General features: G+C 37.9%; 1 protein-coding gene across 10 annotated transcripts in view; it reads right to left on the bottom strand.

Annotated features, from left to right (window-relative positions):
* The window catches only part of cacna1ab (calcium channel, voltage-dependent, P/Q type, alpha 1A subunit, b), a 128548-nt gene that overhangs the window by 39142 nt on the left and 66916 nt on the right, over nucleotides 1-22490 (bottom strand). For 7 of the 10 annotated variants that reach the window (XM_082155093.1, XM_082155094.1, XM_082155101.1 and 4 more), the window contains exons 6-29: nucleotides 21056-21147; nucleotides 20823-20975; nucleotides 20561-20736; nucleotides 20367-20470; nucleotides 19943-20058; nucleotides 19703-19744; nucleotides 19506-19592; nucleotides 19166-19372; nucleotides 18861-18973; nucleotides 18558-18670; nucleotides 17973-18104; nucleotides 17768-17840; nucleotides 17468-17585; nucleotides 15696-15763; nucleotides 15450-15556; nucleotides 13113-13245; nucleotides 11712-12235; nucleotides 10876-11177; nucleotides 9893-10028; nucleotides 9689-9818; nucleotides 8020-8079; nucleotides 7826-7932; nucleotides 713-812; nucleotides 428-588 (exon numbers count right to left, since the gene is read on the bottom strand). In XM_082155093.1, the coding sequence (XP_082011219.1) occupies nucleotides 428-588; nucleotides 713-812; nucleotides 7826-7932; nucleotides 8020-8079; nucleotides 9689-9818; nucleotides 9893-10028; nucleotides 10876-11177; nucleotides 11712-12235; nucleotides 13113-13245; nucleotides 15450-15556; nucleotides 15696-15763; nucleotides 17468-17585; nucleotides 17768-17840; nucleotides 17973-18104; nucleotides 18558-18670; nucleotides 18861-18973; nucleotides 19166-19372; nucleotides 19506-19592; nucleotides 19703-19744; nucleotides 19943-20058; nucleotides 20367-20470; nucleotides 20561-20736; nucleotides 20823-20975; nucleotides 21056-21147 (3354 nt within the window). Of the gene's footprint in view, nucleotides 1-427; nucleotides 589-712; nucleotides 813-7825; nucleotides 7933-8019; nucleotides 8080-9688; nucleotides 9819-9892; nucleotides 10029-10875; nucleotides 11178-11711; nucleotides 12236-13112; nucleotides 13246-13751; nucleotides 13803-15449; nucleotides 15557-15695; nucleotides 15764-17467; nucleotides 17586-17767; nucleotides 17841-17972; nucleotides 18105-18557; nucleotides 18671-18860; nucleotides 18974-19165; nucleotides 19373-19505; nucleotides 19593-19702; nucleotides 19745-19942; nucleotides 20059-20366; nucleotides 20471-20560; nucleotides 20737-20822; nucleotides 20976-21055; nucleotides 21148-22490 lie in introns of all 10 variants that reach the window. The other 3 variants (XM_082155100.1, XM_082155097.1, XM_082155092.1) reach the window with 1 other exon arrangement.

Consider the following 22490-nt stretch of genomic DNA (forward strand, 5'->3'; position numbering starts at 1 on the left):
TTAGCTTCCAAAGAAAGATGGCTGATACTATGTGTACATTCTGTGAGTGAGATCCCACCCTCTATGGGCGGGTTGAAAACATGCGGGACAGCCCCTCATACTGGCTGTAGTCTTTAGCCTCAGGCCAGAAAATCCTCCGATGACGCAAAATGACGATTTTTGCGTCATCGGAGGATTTTTTCCAGACAAAAAATACATAAATCTCTTGTCTTGGGGATATGAGGATATGAGGGTAGAAAGCACGGTAATTCGAAAATACTACAGGTTTTCTACTAATACAAAGCTTAATGCTAAATCCTGAAGTATCCCTTTAAGTGTATTACTGTGGACCATGTCGCCAAATTCATGTTACTTTTGGATACCTGTTGCATGCAAAATTTAGATTTTTGACTAAAATCATCTTTAATTGCAGGTCATCTCTCCTTACCTGCAGTCACGGGCGAACTCTTTGGACTCGTCGGTACAGTAGAAGAATCGTCCCTTAAAGAGCTGCACGGCCACCACAGCGAAGATGAACATGAACAGCATGTAGACAATGAGGATGTTCAACACGTTCTTCAGAGAGTTTACTACACAGTCAAACACCGCCTGGGAGAAGGAGACGAATGAAATTAGAACAGTGTACTAATTTAGAAAACAAAACATGGGAAAAAAGGATGATGGGATAACATGCATCTCAGCTGTGTAGGTATATGCGTGTCTTTGACTGTACTTTTAGTTTAGGAAGACGTTTGATGGTCTTGAGTGGACGCAGCACCCTTAGGACCCTCAGAGACTTGATGACACTGATGTCTTTCCCCTTACTGCTCCCCCTGAGGAGTGGAGGCAAACATCAGGACATTAACATGCTGTACAATGAGAACGAAAGAGTGATAAGGACATTTTGAAAAACCGTCTCCATCTATTTCCATCACATTTCACTTCTAGATCATTCTTTGAGCTTCCATTTTACTCTTAATGTAGAAGATAGTTTCAATATCACCATGCAACAGTTAATACTATTATAAATACGTATATTATGTTGTAGACTAATTTGTTGTGGAATGCTTATTATCAAAAATATTTTATTTTTTCTTCAAGCAAGTCTTCACAGGCCTTCAGATTCTCTGGACAGATGTTTTCTTCTCTGGACATTCCAAAAGCATAACACATTCAAGTAAGTATCAAAACTGTCAGGCATTTTCTGGTGCAATGCCCAGCCAAACCTCTTTCTTTCTTTTTTAGTTTTTTTTTTAGCTGTGTTAGAGCAGACAAGGGAATGGAGGTCTGGGATATGGAGGCTGTTCGTGTTAATTGTAGGTAACATGACAAGACTGAGGGTTCACTGAGATGCACAAGGCTAGCGGACTTGAGTCCAACTGTATCTTGTCCCTAGAAGAACTTGAGGAAGCTCAAACCAGGAGACAAAGACAAGTTACAAGGACATTTAATTGCATTCAAACCGATAAGGGAAACAAAAGGAAAAACTGTCAATAAATTTCGTGCCATTTGGATTTTTACAAGAAAATCGTCAAGAAATGCTTGCCATTTTGAAGAATTTTTGACCAGGAAACTTGATGTATAGTGCCATAGTCTGTCTACACTGGAAAGCGTCAAAACTGATTATCCTAAAATATTCATGAACACGGATCAATCAGCTGTAAGATCAAGGTTAAAAAAGAATTGCTTAATTGCTAACAGAAATCGGGGAATTAAATGGACTTTGCACGGATTATATGCAGTGTGTAAATATATATATATATATAAATGACATGAAAATAAATGAATGCTTGGTAAAAAAAAAAAAAAAAAGATGTTAATGATGAGGTTATTAAAATATATAACTAGTGCTGTCAAATTGCGATTAATTGCATCTAACATAAAAGTTCGCGTTTATATAATATATGTGTGTATATATATCATATTATATTTATATATATATATAATATATATAAATATGTGTGTGCGTGTCTGTGTGTGTATACAGTATATATTTGCATCCATGTAATGTATGTACACACACATATTTTATAAACACACAAATAATCACGATTAATCGATTTGACAGGTCTATATATAACTAATAATATTCATAGTAAAACAAATGACATTTAACATTCGTGAATAAAGTTATTTTATTTTATTTATTAAATGATAATGTTAGTGATCTTGCATCCAGTGTAGACAGTGTAAGCCATCAAGCATGAATCCTTATTGAGCCAAGCTCAGTCTTATGAATGTGGCAGAGGTATTTCTTTTAAGTATTTACACAGGTCCCAAACACAAACAGAAGTGAACTCTTCAATCAAGCGGCCAAGACAGCTGTCTTTAACTATGAACTTCCAGGCAAGTCCCAGCTGAAGACCAGCCAGCTCATGACAGATTGATTGAGTCGCATCGGAAAAGGTCCAGGTTACCAATAATCAATTACTCGCTCCTGACTGTGCTCAGAGAAAGGTGTGCAGTACTGTAAGCAGTGTACAAAAGTGCGATCTCTTCTGTAACTTTGTGTTCAGACGTTTAGGTCCACAGATGGACCCGTTATAACCAATGTAAGTCACGGGCAGAATAAAACAAGCAGTGGAATGGAGAGAACCAGAGTGGATGAGCAAAGAGGAAGGGAAGAGGAGGGATTGTCGGGAAGGGAAAAAGAAAGAAAGAGAGAGAAGCCATCGCGTGAGCTGGACGGTAGCCGTGCGACAATAAGGAGGGGAGACTTTACCGAGAGAGGCTCCTGTTGATCACCAAGGCGTAGACATAAGAGAGGTTAGAGACAGACAGCGGAAGAAAGAAAGAGACAGAAAAGAGAGGAATACACACACACACAGAAAAAGAGAAAGAGAGACAGAAAAAGAAACAAGATACTGGGAGTGGTTTGCAGAGGAACAACATCAATATGAGAGACAGACAAACAGAGAAAAAGGACCAAGCAAAAAAACTCCAGCGAATGATTAAAAGAGTTGAAAGCCCCCGTGTTCAGATATTTAAAACTACAGATCAAGTCAAGTCAAACAAAATTAAAGATGCACCAAGCAATGTTTTACACATATAATAGGACTTTTGATACATATGTTAATTCAAATTATTGCAAAAATTATCACGGCTGACAAATTCACCTGAATTGGTAATTAAAAAACAACTGCTTTTGTGTGATACAACATCCCCTCCAACAGTGGTCAATATTGAAACTTTGCTTAGTGCGTCTTTAAGTAATGTATTCCAAAACAATTCGATAGACACATATAACTGACCCCTTGCCAAGCGCTGCCTACTTGGTTACTTTTATTCGCTCACACAAGCCTTACAGAGAGTCCCAGGAGTGAATTTTGAAGAAATTCATCTATATATGCTTATTTGCATATTTGTTTAATAATGTCTGTAAAATGTTGGGGTAAAACTATCAAACAAAACAATTCCTCCATAGGTGCATATTAGTCAGCAACATTTGCTAAGGTGGGTTTTGCCAGTAATGTTGGAGGCAGGGATTAGCTAAGGGTCAATCAAAATCCAGACGAAATCCTTAAAACTTTAGAAAGCTGTTGAGAGAGAACTTAAGTAGTGTACAGTTCTAAGATAAGATCATATCTATCTGTTCATTTCACAAACAAGCTCATTATCTGATAAAAGATTTTATATATATATATATATATATATACACATATACAGTTTTCAGAATCATAATACTCCATATATGATCATATTTTATTATGTAATATTATTATGTACATATAATAAAATCTAATTATATTATAATAAAATATTATACAAATATTATAATAAAATTAATGTGAACTGATCTGCTAAACAAATTTAGCTGCTTTAATAGTGATTAACTCATGCTCGCAATTGCCACACACACACACACACACACACACACACACACACACTGTGTGTGTGTGTGTGTGTGTGTGTGTGTGTGTGTGTGTGTCAATTTCGAGCATGAGTCTGCTGCTCTTTGCCGTATTGACTCTGACTGAATCATTCTCATACACTAACCCCTGCTAGGTATTTGGCAGGTCTTTACTCTGGGCCTGTCCCCAATCAATAACTAAGGATTCAAACTTGTCACACGTATAGATTAGGACAACCCACTGCAGTAGGAGAGAATCCTCCCTCTGCCATGCCAACTCTGAGGGCAGGGGGAGATTCTCGCCACCTTAGCCCTGAATCGGCACACTGTATCAGACTCTTGAGCCAGAATGGAGGTGGAATCCGTAACTGACTGCAATGGAGCCAAAATGGCCGCCACACTGCTGTTGCCTCAAGGTGGCAGTGTTCGATGATATTTATTTGAGTAACTTTCAAGCAGCACATACAGTTCACAACCCCACACATACCTAATTTAACAATCCAAACTTCCAGCACCTATTTGTTTACATGCTTCACATGTATTTGTAATAACTTCATTCTTTATTCTAAGAATGAAGGAGCCAAAAGCATAATCATTTGTTGAGTCATTTTGTTCTTATTGTGAGACTATAACAAATGGGCAAGCCTTTCACAAATGGGCAAACCAAACCAAGGTATTCTGGGTAATCAGAGATGCTTGTGTGTCATATGACCATGCCTATACCCAGAATGCATCCATTTAGAAAGCATTAAGCAGTGGAGAGAACAAAACTTACATCAATAGTTCACTCAAAAATAACATTTTGTCATTTATTCACCCTTATGTTGTATCAAACCTGCAAGATGTTTTTTTAACCATGGAACACAAAATGAGGCATATTGAAAAAACAACATACAGGTTTGAAACAGCATGACAGTGAGTAAATAATCACAGGTTATAATGAAACGGTATAACATTTCATTTAATATGTGCGTGAGTGCGAGAGAGAGAATGAGATGAAGGACAGATGAACAAACGTCAAAAACACCAATTAATGAGAAGCAACTGTCAACCTGGAGTCTTCTTTTCTTGTGTTCCTTTATTTCCTTTACCATATCCTTCTATATCTATTGTTCTCTCTATCTCTCCACATCTCTTGTGGTCTCTCTTTTTCACTCACTTTGTCAGACTCAACAAATGGAGGCCCAAATGATAAACAGCTTGACAGCTGGAGTTGGTCCAAGGCAGCTTATTGCTGATGGAGGAAAGGAAAGGAAAGGAAAGGAAAGGAAAGGAAAGGAAAGGAAAGGAAAGGAAAGGAAAGGAAAGGAAAGGAAAGGAAAGGAAAGGAAAGGAAAGGAAAGGAAAGGAAAGGAAAGGAAAGGAAAGGAAATTGGATGGGAAAGAATTGTTTTGAGGAATGAGAACAGGAAAAGACACAGGACAGAAACAGGGTTGAGAGGGTGGAGAGGGTTCATTTAGATTAGGATCAGGGGAGGGGATCTGGGCGTTATGTGTGGAGTGATTTTTAACTCAAAGCAGGATTTAAACATATCAGGCCATGTGTATTCAAACATACTGTACGGCCTGATAGGCTTCACTACAGGCATTCAGCTAACAGTCATTCATATCAGCATACCATGTGAATTCTCTTGGCAAATATTTCAGTAAAAACAGGAGAAAATTGGTTACTCAATTACATGATCCTTCAGAAATCATTCTTATAAGCTGATTTGGTGCTCAAGAAATTTTGTATTATTATCAATGATGAAAACAGTTGCGCTGCTTATTATTTTTTCCAGGATGTTTTTATAAATAGTAAGTAAAAAAAAAGAAAAGTAAATTACTGATCAAATTTTTGAACGGTAGTGTATATATATATTTTTAAATACAATAATTAGCTTAAATCTCAAATCTGCATATTAAATTTGAGGCCAGTGCATGTATACTGATAGTTTGACTGATGTAAATTCATGTCCACTCATGTCCATCTTCCTCAGTCCCTAATTTTTATTGCTTGTTGGGGCCAATATTGCTTGCAAAGACGTTTGGATAGCAAAGTGTTAACAATGACAAAACAGTTTGACAAACAGTAAAGCAAATGACAACTTAAGACTATTTCAAAAGGCTCTTGGTTAGCTAGCAAGTTGCTATTTAGAATGGATTTTTCAGAATTACTAGTAGCATGTGATTTGAAGGTGATTATTTATTTTAAGGTCACATGTTATGATGTTGGCTAAATGCGCAGCTGAAAAAATTATTTGAACTGAATGCACATGCAATAATGTAAACACGTGCAATCACACATAATAAACAGATCTGAAACTATGCATATTTATGTACTTACCTATTTAATTTAGCTATTATTATTCCAAAGCCTTGTTTAAAAGTGTGCAGACACTTTTAATGCCACAAAAAACAGTGTTATGCCATTTATGACACCCAGCAATCCACAAAATAATCTTACAAACATGAAAAACTTGTTTCTTGTATACACATATCTGGCCTATGGTGCTGAGGAGGATGTACACATACTAGAGAATACATGCACAACAAACACTTAAAAGAATAAACAAAAAGGGCTAAACAAGAGTAAAAATCATTCCACGCTCAAAGCCCCATCAGCAGTGTTCACTTGCTCTTCTTTCTTAGTGACTAGCTGATCTTCCCACTCTGGGGTTCAGTTTTATTCTTTAACCACTCTCTTTATATCCCCAGGCTGCTGCTCCCCCAGGCCGTGCATAGGAAAGAAACCAGAGTACCTGTGGCAGGACGAGCTCTTGCTGATCCAAGCATTGGAAACCGCCTGGGCACTAAAGGGCTACAGGTGCCTGGAGACCCCTCACCCCCACAGGGCCCCAAAGGGCACAAAACTACCCTTCTCAGCAGGGGGAAAGTGTGAGGGGACAAGGTTATGGTGAATACTTGGTTGGTGGAGCAATGACGATGGAAAAGAGCCCTGATACTCCAACAAAACAAACATTTTGCTTATGTTTAACCAATTCTGTAAATTACATATCATGGTAGAGTTTCTAAAAATCTATTAACTAACTCACTAAATAAATAACTGAATGTACTTGTAAAAGTTGATTAGATTTATTTATTTATTTATTTTATTAGATTTTTTAAAAAACATAATCTTTTTTTAATTTTAAATTGGGTCATGGTAGAGTTTCTAAAGGAATAAAATAAAATCAATCAATAAACTTTATTAGATACAAATTTAAGTTTATGTATTTATGTAAAAATGTGAACATTTGGAACTCACGTGTGAGATTAGTGGGGACTTTAAGGGAAAAATGTGAGACACATATCTGAGATTTGAGCAGAATTCTTCATTTGCTCAATTTGGATAATTTCACTAAGATCCCATTTGTGCATTTGTCCGTTTTGACTGGAGTTGTTTCAGAGAATCTAGAGTTTATGGATTGATTGAAAGTCTTGGTTAAAGGTGGAAACAAAGAAAAGTTGTTTTTGCACCAGGAGGAAGGACAGAGTGTGAGATGAGATAAAAGATGAATGGTGAGGGACGAAAGACAGACAGGCAAACAGAAGTGTCGGACACACAGTATAATGGAGGGAAAAAGTTTGTGTGCATCACATAGAACTAATGGCAGGAGTTGAATGGGAAAGAAATAGGGCTGAAGCCAAGAAGAAAGCAGGGGGAGCTCATTGGTCAAAGAGAAAATATAGAGATAGACAGGCCAGTCCTGCCAGAAAGTGATTGTTTGTGTGAGCGTGAGTGTGTGTAAAGCGAGAAAGACCTTCATCTTCGTGTCTGATTGAGTGAGACAGAATGCAAAGTGACCAAAAAATAAATAAATAGAAATAGAGAGATGAGAAGAAGAGCATGCAGTGCTGACAGGAGAAGAACAGAGAAAGAGACCAAGAGAGAAAGTGGCAGAAAGTATTAAAGAGACTCCAAGGTGGCAGTGGGACAACAGGGTGGCAGAAGAGAAGGTATGGGGCAGCAGGCAGCACTGTGGGGCAGGAAGCGGTGGAGCAAAGGGCACTTACGTGAAGGCAAAGGCTACCAGGGCACCACTAACCACTACAAAGTCCAGAAAGTTCCAGAGGTCACGAAAATATGAGCCCTCATGCAAAACCAAGCCTAACACCACCATCTGAAATACAAGAGCACAGGATTAAAGCAAATAGATAAAATGACACACTAAAAAGCCACCGCAGAAATCATCTCGTGCACACTTTACCTTGATGAGCATCTCAAAGGTGAACACACCCGTGAATACATAGTCAAAGTAACGCAAAACCTGGAAAAAAGAAAGCAAATGCATTGAAAATGTTTGCCATCAAATACAGTCAATACGAGAACAAAACAACCAACACAAATCACATCAAATCTATTTAAAGGACTAGCTGTTGGTTGCTCGCGTTGTCCCGCCCACAGTGATATCTCATCTGCACTGCAGATGTCAAACATCTAAAATATTTCTGATCATTGGTTGTAGTTTCAATAGGGGCAAAAAAATACTTCATAAAAATGTATTTGTGAAAGAAAATTTATTGAAAGCACAGCTTGAGACAATAGCCGCGTTTCCACTGTCGGGCCAGTACGAGCCAGGGCTTTAAACGGGCCTGTCTAAAAACCCTGGGCCTGTAGCACCGAGCCCAAAACCACACTGCGTTTCCACTGTCTGGCCAGAAGCTCCACTGCGCTTCGCTAAAACACCCCTGTAACACGCCTCTCTGGAACAACATCACACACACCAAACATTTCACCAACAAATGGAAGTTTTATCAGAAAACTAATCTGAAAGAAATCACTGGAAACAGCGATATCGCAAAACAAACATGATAAAAGTGACCGTTTGCCGGCATTTTTGTTGTTTACTTGAATATTTAAAACCCAAGAATTGATGTTTTACCACAGGTTTACAATACAAAGTGATACATTGATCATAATGAATTAATTTGTGTCAAAATTGCACAACAGAAATAAAGTGGTTTACCATTAGGTCTATTTAAAAAAAGAAAGAGGACAGAGTTATTTACATCACATTTAGAAAGAATGATAATTTCTACAAATATGCCACCAAAAATACGACCTGAGGAGCTTTAGCACTCTCTCCCAATAGGCTATAGGCTACAGTTATATTTTCAGTCAGAGAAACAGAGGAAGCTCCCGAAAAATTGCTTTATTTTATGATAGTCCGGTATAAAGAGACTAGTATGACAGTAGGCTACTGGCAGATTAAAAATAAAAACATGATTGTGATAACCTTAATGATTTGTCTGATTTCTTCAAGCGTTCATTTTTACCATGTTTACTATGGTAATGGTTAGCGTGCATAGTCTTTTGCATCGCGTATAAATATTTCTACCTTATACAGTGATCAGAATCCACATCGGATCACAAACAGAAGGCATTCAAACATGAAAGTGAGTTTTGAGGTAAATGATTTTGAAAGTCTTTAATGCTGATGTTAGCTGGTATATGAAGTCATCCGGCGCTGCTGTCTCCCGGCTCAAGTAAACTTCGCCTCTGTTCGTAACCATTCCTCTAGCTCGAGATGGCCCGCTTTGGACCAAGGTATTCGTCGGGCCAGAAAACCCTGGCCGTTGGCCCCATAGGGTTGGCCCTGAGGAAGCCTTGATGAGGCCCGAGGAAGCCCGGAAGTGACAGTGGAAACACGACTGGCCCTTGCACGCACTGGCACACCCGCTTTAGGCCCGACAGTGGAAACGCGGCTAATGTTAAGATCTCTTCTAAAACTTATAATACATAGCTAGCTACCACATAGCTGTATGTTGAACGGCTAAAATTGTTCTGGTTGGTGGTATTTTCAAGTAGGCAGAACATTACTTCTAGAAAGGTTAGAAAGTTTCAACACAAAAAAATATTCAGAACATTAGTCTTACGTTGTTTCGAGGTGATTCTGGCGATACAGGATCTTCAGCCGCTAATGCAATACTGCTCATAGCGATGACTGACAGAATACACATCTCGAAATAACGTAGCGTCAGTATGTAGTGACAGCATCTCCGGAACCTGAAAACCCACATTGGTTATGATAAGTAAAATTTATTTTGCACACAAGCACTTACACACTTGAACACACTTACGGGTTGGTTGTGGATAGAATGAAACAGGAACTGAATGGGGGAATGGGTTTGGGTCCGTCTTCGTCGCCACCATTGTCTTCTTCCTCCTCTTTCTTCTCTCCTTCTTTAGCCGGTTCTGTGTTGGCATTTTTGTTTACTGCACAATGAAGGGAACGTGGGAAGAAAGAAATGCTCAGAAATCCACAACCATAATCAAGTATAAAACAGTCCAACATCAGCTTTTAAACATTAATAATTGTCTGACCATAAATGCATAATGTCACTTATAGATAGGCTTGCACAGAATCTATGCCCTTAGAATATCAATTGGCAGTACCAAGTCCATACTTGCTCTGCAGCAGCAGAAATAATAAACAGTAGCAGTGTAGCAGATCTAGTCCGCCAAGACCAAATACATTAACATTGCCATAATCATGAACATGCTAAAATTATTTCGAGAGTTGTCATGATTAAACTGCAATTTTTTTTATAATTGCAATTTCTATATAAAAAAAATAAAAAAACTTGTGCAATTTTGTATATTTCAGCAACCAATCTCAAGCTACATTTAACACATTTGACCACATTTAAATTTAGTTTTTCTTTTTAAAATCAATGCAATAAAATGTGAACAAAGGTGTATAGATTTGGGCCTAAGATTTACAGAGAACGTTTTTTTAAAAAAATATGTATTCACCCTCATGTGGTTATAAAACTGTTATAAACTGTTTTTTGCGCATACAATGAAAGTCAATGGGGTCAAAACAACACTGGACTATTGATTTGTATTGTATGAATATAAAAAAAAAGTATCTAAATATTATTATTTATCAAAATATCTTCTTTTGTGTTTTACAGAAGAAAAGAAAAGGCATATATGCTTGGAAAGATATGAGGGTGAGTAAATGATGACAGTATTTTCATTTTTGGTTAAACCATCCTGATAAAAGTTTAAAAGTTAATCCTCCAAAAGTTTTCTGTAATCACACATGCACATCCCTCACCTTGTAACTTGGCGTTGAGTGAGGGGTAAATAGGGGGCATATCTATGGCAGTGTGGTCGAGTTTGCTGGGGTTTTTGGTGGAGTCTGTCAGAATGAGACTGCTGTCATGGAGATCTGGTCCACGCAGGTTCAGTAGATTATTAGCCTGCTCTGGGTCACAGTAGGGGTCATAAAGATCAGGATCAGGGTCATGGATGGCCATCTTGCTGCTGTTTCGCAGGTTGTCCAGATCCTCACTGTACTGGCTCTCCGTATGAGATAGACCTGGCTGAATTGGACGAGCCAACGATAAACTAGCCTCTCTTAAAATAAATAAATAAAAACAGGGGAAGACAGGTTAACAGCTGAAACAACAGTTATACTATAATTTATTTATAATTTATAATTATTAGTTTATTCTGAGCAGTGTTAATTTAGTATCATTCATATATTATTATAGTTTTTATTCATATTTTCAAGTCTTATTTATTTTTTATCATTTCTGTTTTCATTTTAGTCAGTAATTTTGTTTTGTCATTGTTATTAGTTGTTGTATTTATATATAAAATAGAACTAAAATAGAACTAAAAATAAAACAACTTTATATACATATATTTAAACATATACACACACATATATATATATATATATGTTTAAATATATGTATATAAAGTTGTATTAATTTTTAGTTCTATTTTATTTTGTATAATTGTTCAAAGATTTATTTCAGTCGATTCATTTAGATGATTCTTGTAAATGATTCACTGAACAAAATAATGATTCACTGATTCAATTCAATTCATCAAGTTCCAGTGCAGTTTCAAACGAACACAGATACACAAATTTAGCACACTCACTTTCTAGCTTGATGCTGTCGACTCCGATCCCTATCCCTCCTTCCATCTCCATCCCCATGGTTTCCATGGCGATGCCTCCTCTGCCTCTTCTCTTGGCCCTCCTCCCCTTCTCCTCCTGTCTCTCCTCTGCTGTGGTGTTCTCTGTGTCTCCTCCCTCTTTCTGCTCCATCTTCATCTCTCCTTCTGTGCTGGTGGTGTCGGGGGCGCCTGTGCTCGCCTGCGCCCTCCATGTCCTCGCCTCCTCTCTGGGCATATTCGCACCCTGCGTCCCCCAGCTCTGGGTGGTGTAGTGACTGGCGGCTGGAGTGGGTGTGGTGGTGGTGGTGGTGATGATGATGACTGTGATGATGGTGGTATCGGGGCTGGTGCTGCAAGTATTCTTCACTCCTCTGCTGGTTCAGCTCCTGGGGGTTTGGTTCACCCGGTCGGGGCTTGTTGGTATTGTTGTTGCGGTTCTCCTGAGGATTAACAACTAGTGGACGGTCCAAGTGGGTCTTCATGTCAGGACGGTTGCGGTAGTTCATCTAGAGATACAAAAAGTAGATTTGATCAATTACATTTTTTTACTTTCCTAAGAAAAAGAGTGGTAAACATTAAATCAAAATTGACCCATTTACAGTAATATGTTACAAAACCAGTTGTATTGTGAACTGGGAAAGCACCGATATTAGAATAATGGTTAATATGAAATAATTATTTACATATAATGTTAAAATTCTATATTATTTTGTCTAAATAAGCTATTTTAACTAAATAAGTTAAATAAAACACTAAAAACCAAAGTTAATCATTTAAATGCTGCAAATGAATTTAGGGATCACAACATTATACCGTACAGCATGATAAATGGATATTCTGAGATTTGCTAAAGATTACACTTAACTGTGTTTTAATTGGTGTTACTGTTCAAAAGTTAATGGTTATATAAACTATATTGAAGTTTTATTACAATTTAAAATGACTGTTTTCTATTTTAATGTATATTTTTTGCAGTCATTACTCCAGTCTTCAGTGTCACATGATCCTTCAGAAATCATTCAATATGCTGACTTGCTGAAAACAGTTGTGCTGCTTTTTTTGTTGTTGTTCTGGAAACCGTAATCCGTACTTTTTTTTCAGGATTCTTTGATGAATAGAAAGTTCAAAAGAACAGTATTTATTGAAATGGAATTTTGTAACAATGTTAAAGTCTTTACTGTCATTTCAATCAAATGAAAGTATCCTTGCCGAATGAAAATGTAATAATGTAATAATGTAATAATTGAATGAATCTCTTTCTTTCTTTCTTTCTTTCTTTCTTTCTTTCTTTCTTTCTTTCTTTCTTTCTTTCTTTCTAAAAACAAAAACGTCATCATCACAACATCATCACTCTTCGTTCGGGATCTATGAATTGTCTCTGACCTTCCAGTGATCTTCTGCATCGAGTTCATTGTAAAGTGCCTCTCTGCTGGTCATCAGGTTCTGTCTGCGAATCTCGCTTGTGCGCTGCTCCCACACTGACTTAGAACCTTTTGAGTTCTTCTGCTGCTCTTTACTACAGAGTGAAGAAATAGAGACAGACAGAAACAGAGAATGATTTTAACCAAGGGAGGAAGAAATGCCTAAGTTTTCCTCCCCTAAAGCACCTATGAGCAATGACCCAGGGTGGAAGGAGATGATAGTGTCCCTTAGTCCCCAGCAAGAGAACATGGATGTGGCTCATGAATTCTGTGAAGGGGAAGGGGAGGGGGAGGGGAAGGGGACATACTGAACAATAGCATTGAGCACTGAGACATGTTCAGACAGACAGACTGAGAGAGGAAGGCAGAGATGGATCGAGACCAAAACAGCGATACAAGCAGCCCTGTGCTTGCAGTGCTGCTGTGGAGGAGACAGTGTGTTATCACAGCCAATGATACCTCAGCCTCAGTGCTACAACACAAGACTGCAGCTACAGCAGCAGGTAACATAAAAAAACACCCATACAAAACATGAGGGAGGCGGAAAGCAAAAGAAAAAGGGATACAGAACAAAAAAATGAGTAAGTAAATAAATAAATACCAGTCCAGTAAACTGTCTGTGGCATCGATACGTTCAGATTTTACTGTAACTCTGAGGAGAGGGGGGTGAAACAAGGAACATAAAAACAACGCTGCCACAACTATCACAGAAAACAGCTGACAAAGCGAACAGGCCTCACAGGGTCCCGTTCACTGAAGGTAACTTGTTTGGTTAGTCAAACATGTTTAGGGATGACCTGGCATAAACCAGGAATTTCGCGCTTTTTAAAATAAGGAAAATATAAAACTTCTCAAACCTGCTTACTGGCAGACTAACTATTCCAAATTCCAGGTTTATGTCAAGTTATCCTTAAACTTATCTGACTAACCACAGTCAAGTTATTAACATATTTATTTACTAAACAAAAATAAATAGACTAAATGTATATTTTCACTATAAATGTGTAACCATGTCCTAATCAGACACAATAAAGTGACGACAGTAAAATCTCATTGGTCTTAAATCTCCAACACTCCATGTAACGGTGTTAAACATCAAATATGTTCTGCTTGATTGTTTCACGATGTTCAGCATTTTTACTTTCAGTGTGGAAAGACAAATTTTATCACAGAAAACTTGTCGCATCATGCCTGGTTAGGTCATAGTGTAAGTGTTAGTTGATTATAACACACACATACACGCACACACACAAAAAAATGAAAACATTATTGACCATTTTTAGTAACTGAATGAAGAATTTAATGAGGAACCAAACACCTTATAGAAAAACCCACATCACAAACAGATACCACACACACAACGGTAGTTCATCTGCAAATTTAACTCATAATATGTGTTCAGAGGCATGCCTTCAAAAGACTTATATAGTCATATGCATTTTCATGGTATTTTTCTTTCTTTTTCTTTCTTGGTATTATTTTGGTCTATTTTGGGGGTTTGGCAGCCACTGTTCACTATCTCCATTACAAACACAAGGAAAAGAGCAGCTTAGGCCTTCTGTAAAATATATATATTTTTGTGTTCTTTTTGCAATAAAACAAAGTCATATGGATTTGGAACAACATAAAGTTGTAAATGACAAATATTTCCATTTTTGGGTGAACTATCCCTTAACAACAAAAACATAAATGGTCCTAAGGGGTTTTCATACTATAAGATCAAGCAGGTTTAAGCAAGTCTGCTGGAAAGTGAATTAGAGTGGAATTACTCAAACAAGATGATAAAGTTAAGCTGATAGGGCTAAACTCAGTTAAGCTAGGCTTTAAGCATTTAAACTAGCTTACAGTACCAGATCAAATTCCTGTGACATAAGACAAGGCCTCTTACAGTAATAAAGTTGAAGTGTACTATATTATGTCAGTTTGTCACATTAATGTGCAAGTGTATTATGACTCATTTGCATATATATGCCTATTCATGGTATTTACGAGTCATTGAGTGTCAGAGGTGTCTTGTAAGAATTTCACCTTTTGATCATGAATATTCATGAAAAACTGGGTATGGCTTCATTGCTATGGTGTGTGTATCTCTGACCAAGCTATTACTTTTGGGCACAACATTGGCAAAATTTGTCCCCTGAATTCTGATTGTGTGATCCACAGCAGTCATTATTTTTTGCAATTCACCTTTAAGAAAAGTAGAAGTCAAAAGAAACATACCCATATAGACAGCTAGGTAAATTTGTGTGTGTATCCGTATTTGTAAAGGTGTGGATTTTTAGTGTGTAGAGTAACTCACGCAGAAATAGAGAGGTTGGCAGCAGACAGTGGGCTCACTTCTGCCACTTCTTTTGCTTTCTGGAGAGCAAGCTTTTGTGATGTGGCCTCCTCTTCTTGTTGTTCATCCTAGAAAATAAAAAAATAAATAAAAAAAGTTCAGTAGTGACAGCCGCTAACCACTGCATGGCATATAAAAATTTGTTAAATGGTTCTGGGGAGAAATTTACATGAATGGTGAATCTGAGACAGAGAAATTGTGTTTCACCTTAGTTAGTTCCTGAGCATTGGCCAGGTTGTCCACAGCGATAGCCAAGAATACATTCAGTAGTGTGTCTGAGAGGACAGGGTTAAGAAACAACAGACAGTACTTGTGTTTTACAAAGTTTGTCATAGACACTGTGTCAGATTAAAGAGAGATGACTGACAAGACGATGGCAGATTTGGTGCGTAACAGATCCTGAGCATCATTGACAAATATCTTATCTTGTGACATCCCTAAGCCAAAGTTCAGTTACAGATATTCCACTGCAGACGACACACAGCTCTACTTAGCCCTATCGCCTACCGACTACAGCCCCATTGACTCCTGTGCCAATGCATTGATGAAGTCAACAGTTGGATGTGCCAAAACTTTCTTCGGCTAAACAAAGACAAAACTGAAGTCACTGCGTTTGGAAACAAAGATGAAGTTCTCAAGGTGAACGCATACCTTGACACTAGCGGTCTAACAACTAAAAATCAAGTCAGGAATCTCGGTGTGATTCTGGAGTCAGACCTTAGCTTCAGTAGTCATGTCAAAGCAACAACTAAATCAGCATACTATCATCTCAAAAATATATCACAAGAATTAGATGCTTTGTTTCCAGACAAGAATTAGAGAAACTTGTTCATGCTTTCATCACCAGCAGGGTGGATTATTGTAATGGACTCCTCACTGGCCTTCCCAAAAAGACCATGAGACAGTTGCAGCTCATACAGAACGCTGAGCAGAACCAGAACATGAACACATCACACCAGTCCTCAGGTCTTTACACTGGCTCCCAGTTAGATGTAGGATTGATTTTAATGTATTATTACTGGTATACAAATCATTCAATGGCCTAGGACCTCAATACATTGCAGATATGCTCACTGAATATAAACCCAACAGATCACTCAGATCATTAGGATCACATCAGCTAGAAATACCAAGGGTTCACTCTAAGCAAGGTGAGTCCGCTTTTAGCTACTATGCCAGCCGCAGCTGGACACAAGCTTCCAGAAGAGATCAGATGTGCTCCTACAGTAGTCACATTCAAATCCAGACTCAAAACACTTCTGTTTAGCTGTGCATTTAATGAATGAGTACTGTACCAATTCCTTTTATAACTGTTTTAATTTCCGCTGCTTTTATTTTGTGCCTATTTTCTATGCAAAGCTCTATGAATTGCTATAGTGTGATTATTATAATTCCTTTTTGAACAACTGTTTGAATTTTCCTTGCCTTTATTTTGTGATTATTTTTATTCCTCTCTAGGTAAAGCACTCTGAATTGCCATAGTGTATGAAATTTGCTATATAAATAAACTTGCCTTGCCTTGCCTTACATAACTGCCAATTCATCAGTTCACATCTATGGCGTAGGTAGACTTAAAGTCATATAAATATTTATTTCAAATAAATGCTGTTCCAGCACTTTCTACTCACCAAAGATTCCTGAAAAAAAATTATTATGGTAAATAATAAAAGCAGTTTTCAACATTGATAATAATAAGAAATGTTTCTTGAGCACCAAATCAGCATGATTTCTGAAGGATCATGTGACACTGAAGACAAGAGTAATGGCAGCGGAAAATTCAGCTGTCATCACAGATATAAATAACATTTTAAAATATATTAAAATAAATTATAAAAGTAATTCATAATATTACTGTTTCTACTGTATTTTTTATCAAATAAATGCATACATGGTGATGACTTTTTTCAAAACATAAAAATGTACCAACCCGTTATGTAAAAACGAAAATGCTTGTGTTTGTATGTGATTAAGAAGGATACAGTTGCCAAAGAGTGTGAGGATAATGAAGAATACGGAGAAGATCATTCCTTTGTCCACCCCTCCCTGAGACTCAATGCCATCATACATCACCACGTTCCAATCCTCTCCTGTTAGAATCTATATAAACATATATATACTATATAAACAGGTGCTCTTGAAACACACAAACGTGGTCAATTTAATCACATAAAATGTAAGTTCTTTTAAGAATAATTAGCTATTTTCTATATCTGTACATGCCTGTATATGTAGGCAGATTGCAAGGTTTTGGAAGCTATTGTCCAGCTAACATAACCTACCTGAAACACTGTCATAATGGCAGCAGGGAAAGTATCAAAGTTTGTGGGAGGAGTGCCTTGCTCAAAGTTAAACCTGGCAAAAAATAGAAAAAAACATCAAATGGACTTTTACAATGATAACATGCTATGCATAATAATTGGTTGTCAGTATATAACTGAGAAACTGATTAAGAGAGTTGGCAGCGAAATGTAGATCTATACTGACTGTCCACCGAACAGCTGCATGCCGAGAAGAGCAAAGACCACGATGAAGAGGAAGAGAAGGAAAAGTAAACTGATAATGGACTTCATGGAGCTCAGAAGAGACACTACCAGATTACGCAAAGATGCCCAGTATCTGAAAAAGACAGAGAGACAGAGGAAGAAATATAGTAAACACTAAAATTCTAATATCATTTATTCCCCTGACGTTGCTTCAAACTCAAGATTGACAAATGGCTTAAATTCCAGTATTTTCTTCGGACAAATCCATCATATGGCTTTAGAAGATGTGGAATATAGCATTTGATTTGGTGCTTGAAAGCCCCAGTTTCCTATGACTTTCATTGTATGGAAAAGAGCATGATCTCTTTTTGTATTCCATGTTAAAAGAAGTTTGGAGACGTGAGGATGAGAAAACAATTTTTGCTTGAACTATTCCTTTAATCTAAACAAACCCCAACTGAAGACATGAAAAATCAGCAGTGTAATCTTGTTCTTGGTTCAAATCTCAAGAAGGGGACAACACAAAAACCAACAAAATGATGGGTGATGGGTGACTCGGAGATTGAATGAAAGCAACAGAACGCACTTGGTGACTTTGAAGATCCTAAGCAGTCGGAGAGCTCGTAACACGCTGATTCCAAAGGACGTCCCTGGCTTTACCATGGCCCAGAACACCTCAAATATGCTGCCAACGATGACCTGAAACACGTACACAGTCAAATCCCCAAACAAATAAGGAACACTCTAAAGACTGGCCAACAAGGACTTAAGTCTACATCTAATGTAGGTCAGCGGCTTGTGGAGGTTAAAAACAGAGGCAGAGATATAAAAAAAAGCGAAAGGGAGAGAAAGTGAGACTTTAAATGGGCCAAGAGAGAAGGGCACTCACGGCACAGTCGAAACAGTTGAATGAGGAGTGGAAATAAGGACGCGTCCCCAGTCCGTACATCTTAATCAGCATCTCTGACATAAAGAGGCCTAGGAAAATGAACTCAGCATAATCTGGAGAAAAAGAGAAAGAGAGATAAGACAGAAAGTGGGATAAAAGAAAACAGAGGCGAGTAAGGAGTTTATTGACAGCAAAAGTAGAGGAAACCGAAAACTGTTTGAGGAGTGAAATGAACAATGGGACATAATGCTGGCCAAATTCAAAAATAGCTGCCACTATAAAAAATGTACAAACAAACAACTCACAGAGGAAGTCTGACAGTAGCTCGGGCTGATCGTAGTGTACGACGGCCACGCACAGTGTGTTGAGTCCCACCAGGCTGAGGACGGTCCAGTAGAACGCCTGAGTCTTCACAATCTTTCGAATGAAGAAGCGAAGACGGCGCTCTTTCTTGTTAAACGGAGTTCCGTCACCCTTCCCGCTCTTTATGCTCGCACGAGCAAAAGGCGACCCTGGGAACATACGGACATAACATTGTGACAACATTCAGATCACTTCCTCTGTGTTACAAATTAAAGAAAAATTCAATAATCATAGTTGCTTTACTATATGATCGCTTTCCTATATGATCTGAATGATTCTTACCAACTGCATCTCCCATGTGGTCCTCTCCTTCTTCTGGATTTAAAAGGTCAGCTTTGTTTTTCTTTAATGTGGGCCTGCGACGAGATCCTGGGCAAAAACACATTGAGGGAGTGTGAATTATTACTGCATTTTAGACATTATAGCATGTTTAAATTCTGTGACTTTGTTTAGCATGCACAAAACAAGAACATTCATACTGTCACCGGGGCCATTGTCATCCTCAGCGAGTATGACCTCCTCTGAAAAAAGAGACAGATAGAGTATTGAAAAATGCTTGATGTATACTCAATTTTAAGTTTCCAGTATTTTTAGATGCATTTTCTTTATGCAAAAACACAAACAGGTCCAAACCAGTATAAACTAATGGTTACATTCTGCAGATAATTCAGGACATTAATTTATATCTATACATTTGTTTATGTGCTTTATGCACAGACCTGCTTTGCAGATCCATTCCAGATATCCATTGAGTTCTCTCTCTATCTGCTGCTGACGTTTGAGCTTGAGGAACTCGCTCCTGTTCTCCACACGCTCTCTTTCTTTGGCAAACTCGCTAGGGGGAAACCAGACAGACAGAAAGATACCTATATAGTTAGCAACTTATTAATCAAAAACAAATATAGGAACATTTTATACAAATGATGGATGGATGGAACAATAAATAGAACAACAGACACGATAGAACAATAAATAGGTAATATGATTGATAGAACAATAGAACAATACACAGATAGAACGACAGATAGACAGATATAAATAGACATATAGATGAATAAAAGAACAATCAATAGACCGATTGATAGATGACACACAAGACAATAGATAGATAGATAGATAGATAGATAGATAGATAGATATTACCCTGAAAGGACACCCAACACCAGATTAAGCATAAAGAAGGATCCTATGATGATGAGGGGAACATAGTACATCCAGTTCCATGAACTCCCTAAGGCATCATTGCTCTGTAATACACAAATATTTATCAAATATTGTCATCTAGATCCAATTTTAAAAAATGGAATCAGTGTTAAATCATTGGCTTTTGCTCTTACGTAATAAAGCATGTCCGTCCAACCCTCCATGGTGATGCACTGGAAAACAGTGAGCACGGCAAAAAGGACATTGTCGAACTGTGTGATGCCATAGTTTGGCCCGATCCAGTATCCCATACACAACGAATAGTCCGGACAGCTTCGAGCACCACAGGGCTGTTCGTCAAAAATCTCAACTGAATAATGTAAATGCACAGGTTTTGGTAAAAGGCATACAATTCAAAGGTCAACTGATTTTCTTTTGTCTTTGAGAAAAGCTCACATGTGACATTGTCGTAGCATGTTTGGTGGAATTTGCCCATGTAGAACTCCAGGCCAATAATGGCAAACATAAGGATGGCCACAAATAAGAGCACGCCAATTTGCAAAAGTGGAATCATGGCCTTCATGATGGACTTCAGCACCACCTGCAGGCCTGGAGAGTAATGACATTATTGCATGTTGGACAAAGAGCTCTGTCAGACATTGATCAATGCAGACAGAAAGAACACTCACTTGGAATTCCTGACACCAATTTTAGTGGCCGCAACACTCTGACTGCTCGCAATGTCCGCAGGTCTAATTCTGACCCCACGGAGGACAGGATACTGGAAGACAGAAGAAAAAAAACAGAGAGAAAGGAGGCAGAAAAACAAACAGTTAATGCCTGCTCATTAAACCTAACAGCTTTAATCTACTTTCTGCTCTTTTATTCGGATTCAGTCATCGGTTTATCAGGATGTTTAGTTTTTTTTCTTCAAATTATGACTTCTTCACATCTCTTTCAAAGGAAGTTTTGTCATATTATCTCATTTATGGGGAGAAATTTGGACCCAAACAATAGTATAGTCACATGCATACACACTAACCTGAGAAGAGGTCAATAGCAGGTAAATAATTGATCACACACTACTCTGTTCTCACATCACACACTGGTCTGATCATCTGATCTTTAAAGGCCCACTGAAGTGCCTTGAAATGCGCAGCATTATTCAATGTGTTGATGTAATTTCTACTGAAACAGGGCGACAGGGCTGGACATACTGAACAGCTCCTCCCCTTTTTTAAAATAGCCAATAGCGTTTAGTTTATATCAGAGCTGTTCAGCTCGGTAAAGCCGCAGTTTCCTCCTAATCTCGAACCGTTTCTCCTCCTAATCTCCTCCAAATCTCCTCCATACCTCTTTAAAATATAGCATTCTGTGCAGAATTCAAATGGGTCTGATACATTTTCTGGTATGCGCTGACTCGTGCATATGATCCGCTCTGTGCTATAGTGTCTCTGGACCGAAGCAGACTGTCTGCGCACTGCGGCGATTCGATTAACCCTAACGTGAAACCACACTTAATTTGCCCCAATGGAAACCATACTTACACTGTCTGAATAGTTCCCTTTCCATATTGTGCACTATGTGCCATTCACCATTTAGAAAATAGTAAATGTGTGTAAATTTCGTCGCAGCTTCAGCATCTATTTAAAATGTAGGGGGGCGGGACTCTTTAAATTCTAGAGAACATTTGATTGCTGAAGTGCAGAGTGATGTTATGAAAATCATAACCGTAAGGCTAACATATTCATACTAAAATCCAAAAAACAAAAATTCTTGGTGACTTTAAATGTGTGTGTGTGTGTGTGTGTGTGCGCGCACACACAGTGGGGTTCAGCAATTCTTCATTTGTGAGACACTATTGGCCTGTTGGATGGGACATTTTTTTTCGGAATCCATTTTAAAATAGTTTTTATTTAAGAATTGTCAATATTATTGAAAATTTTGATGAGAAAGGGTTCTCAGTACTTAGAAATGCATACAAATGGGTTGAAAAATATAGAAAAATTATATCTTTAGTCAAAAGAAAAAGTTATAGTTGAGCAATGACACTGAATTCAGGATTTAGCAGGTCTTCCTTCCTTTCTTGCTCTTTTTCCAACACATTTTCACTCCCTTCTGCTA

This window comes from Leuciscus leuciscus (assembly GCF_965113295.1).
Source record: "Leuciscus leuciscus genome assembly, chromosome: 23".
NCBI classification, from domain to species: domain Eukaryota; kingdom Metazoa; phylum Chordata; class Actinopteri; order Cypriniformes; family Leuciscidae; genus Leuciscus; species Leuciscus leuciscus.